At 34.2% G+C, this 2,586-nt stretch overlaps 1 protein-coding gene across 1 annotated transcript; it reads left to right on the forward strand.

Annotated features, from left to right (window-relative positions):
• Positions 1-773: 773 nt before the first annotated feature.
• LOC131032577 (uncharacterized) lies at positions 774-1,487 on the forward strand. Its single transcript, XM_057963586.1, has one exon. It carries the CDS (start codon positions 774-776, stop codon positions 1,485-1,487), a length of 714 nt encoding a protein of 237 aa, XP_057819569.1.
• Positions 1,488-2,586: the final 1,099 nt, after the last annotated feature.

The following is a 2,586-nucleotide window of genomic DNA, read 5'->3' on the forward strand; positions in this document are numbered from 1 at the left end:
TGTTATTAAAGCTTAGATCATTTAGAAGAGTTAAAGTTTTTTATTACCACTTATTCACGCCCCCTCTCAGTGGTCCATTGTGTTCCTTCAATTGGTATCATAGCCCTGGGTTTACTTTAGAAAAGATTTCTATAGCTTGGGTAGATTTTGGTTTCTGAACACAATGGTTAAGTTTTCCTTCCTCTGTTGATATACCAAGCTTTGATGGCACAAACTATTTCATTTGGAGTTCTAGAATGGAAGCCTATTTGTCTACCTTAGGATATGATGTCTAGATGTCTATTAAGAATGGTTACAATGTCCTTGCCACTCCTCTTACTAAAATTGAAGCTAAAAGAAAATATGAGTGCAATACTGAAGCAATGAAGGCTATTCTTAGTGATCTATTTGATGTAGTGTCACCAAAAGTCAAATAATGTATGTGTACAAAGGATGTATGAGATAAGTTGAAGAAAATCTATGGAGAAGTACCAAGCACTACTAGATCAGATTGTGAAGGGAAGAAGAAGAAAGGATCATGTAAAAGTACAGATGATAAAAGAGGATTAGATTATAGCTGTAATAAAGATAAAATGGAAACTCATATATTTATGGCTTAAGATATTTAAAATGAGAAGAGAACATTAGGGTGTGATAGGGAATCTCATTCCAACAAGCATGACTTATTTGGTAGTGATGAAGAAGATGAAGAAGAAGTTGAAGCTGAGGTAGATCTTGAAGGTGAACTTGTGTGTGCACTTGAACAAATGAGAAAGGTTAGGAAAGAATACAAAATGTGTAAGAATGCTGCTACTGAAGATCAAGATATATTGAATAAGAGTCTTGAAGAATCTAATAGGAATACCAACACAATGACAACACAACTTGAAGAAGCCAGAGGAATATGTGAAGAAATAAAATCAAATCTTGAAGCCAAGAAAATAAGGTATGAGGAGTTAGAATCAGAAATAAAAGTCAAAGAAAAGGAGTGTCAGAACCTAAAGGATGAAGTGGTAAAGCTCACAAAAGAGATTGAGAAGTGCCAAGATGATCTTAAGCTAAGAATGAAGTTTGAGGGTAGCACCAATGCATTGAACAATATGTTGGATAAACAAAATAAAAACAAGGATTCCACAAGCCTAGGATATGAAGTTGGTCAATGCTCTATCAATACAGATTCATCAAAGAAGGATATAAAATTTGTGTCTTCAAGTGAAAATGGTCAAAATAAAACCTTCAAAGTCAAGAATTCTCCAAGGAGGAAGATTGATTTAACTACCACTACTGAAAGTATAAAGACACTAGCTGCTGCTACAAGGAAAATTAATACTGATTCAAAAGGAAAAGGCAAGCTGACTAAAGATGGATTCATCAAAGATAAGGACACAAGAATAAAGTTTAGGAGACCTCCTATTGGAAGAATACTAGGATATGTTGGTGCTCACAAGACTAAACAAGTTTCAACCGAGATGTACATCCAAGGGGGAGTATGCTATAAGAAGGTTTAGTAATTGGTATTCATGATTGGTCATCTCCTTCCACATCTCAGATGGATTTTTATAGCAGCCAGTCTCTTTTCCATTGTTGTCAAAGTGGGAGAGTGATGATTGGTGTTGACATCAATGCCAAAGGGGGAGATTATTCCCCCATTCTTATAAAATCAAATATCATTTATTTATTATAAACCCTACTTAGTTAATTAATTTCAATTAACTAAGATAATCATGTGATTCCTACAAATCACTTCTAATCCTCACTTAGCCTAATTAATTCTTCTAGAAGCATGATTATCATTACTCATCAATTTTAAGTTCCTCCACTCATTCTCTCTCCTCATGTCACATCCTCCTAACTTTCCCAATTGCACTCTAATCACTAATTAAGCCACCTAATCAATCCTCTTAATCATTTTCACATCCCTAATCACTGAGTCAACTATTCTCCATAAATAGCTTTCTCATCTAATCCCCCAATCTTAAATGCTACCCACTTTTGATCCTTTCAAAGAAATTCAAATTATTTGAATCTCCCCATGCCTCCTCTTCCCAAGGAATTTTTAATTCCTTTTCCCATTTATTCTTCCTACACATCCTCTATTTTTGAATTTTTAATTCCTCCTCCATTCCCCTAAGGAATTTTATACTCGTTTTCTCTTCCCCGTGTACCTTGTGAGGTGTAGAAACAAGAAATGACTTTATGAAAAATCTCTTAAATCCCACTTCTTGTTTTTTTAATCCTCTCCCACTCTTTCTTTCAATCCTAGCCCTCCATTCTCAAATCAATCTTGTCCCTTCATTTTGGACTTCTCAAATCTATAAATTGGAGTTTCATCTCTGTAAGGAAGTTAAGTAGTAGAATAACTTCCTACACTAACCTTGAGAGGAGGGTGATGCAATTTTTTTTACAAATCATTATAGTAGCTACAGAAAACAACAATAAACATAATAACATTCAAACCATAACACAATGATTTACATGGGGAAAACGCTTTTGGGAAAAAAAACCCACACTCCAAAAGCCACCCATCATATTATTTAGTAATAAAAAACAAATTACAATATACTTGCAGAGAAAGCTCTTCATGTTAGACAATTCAAATAATTGGAA

The sequence above is a fragment of the Cryptomeria japonica genome, chromosome 2 (assembly GCF_030272615.1).
Source record: "Cryptomeria japonica chromosome 2, Sugi_1.0, whole genome shotgun sequence".
NCBI lineage: Eukaryota > Viridiplantae > Streptophyta > Pinopsida > Cupressales > Cupressaceae > Cryptomeria > Cryptomeria japonica.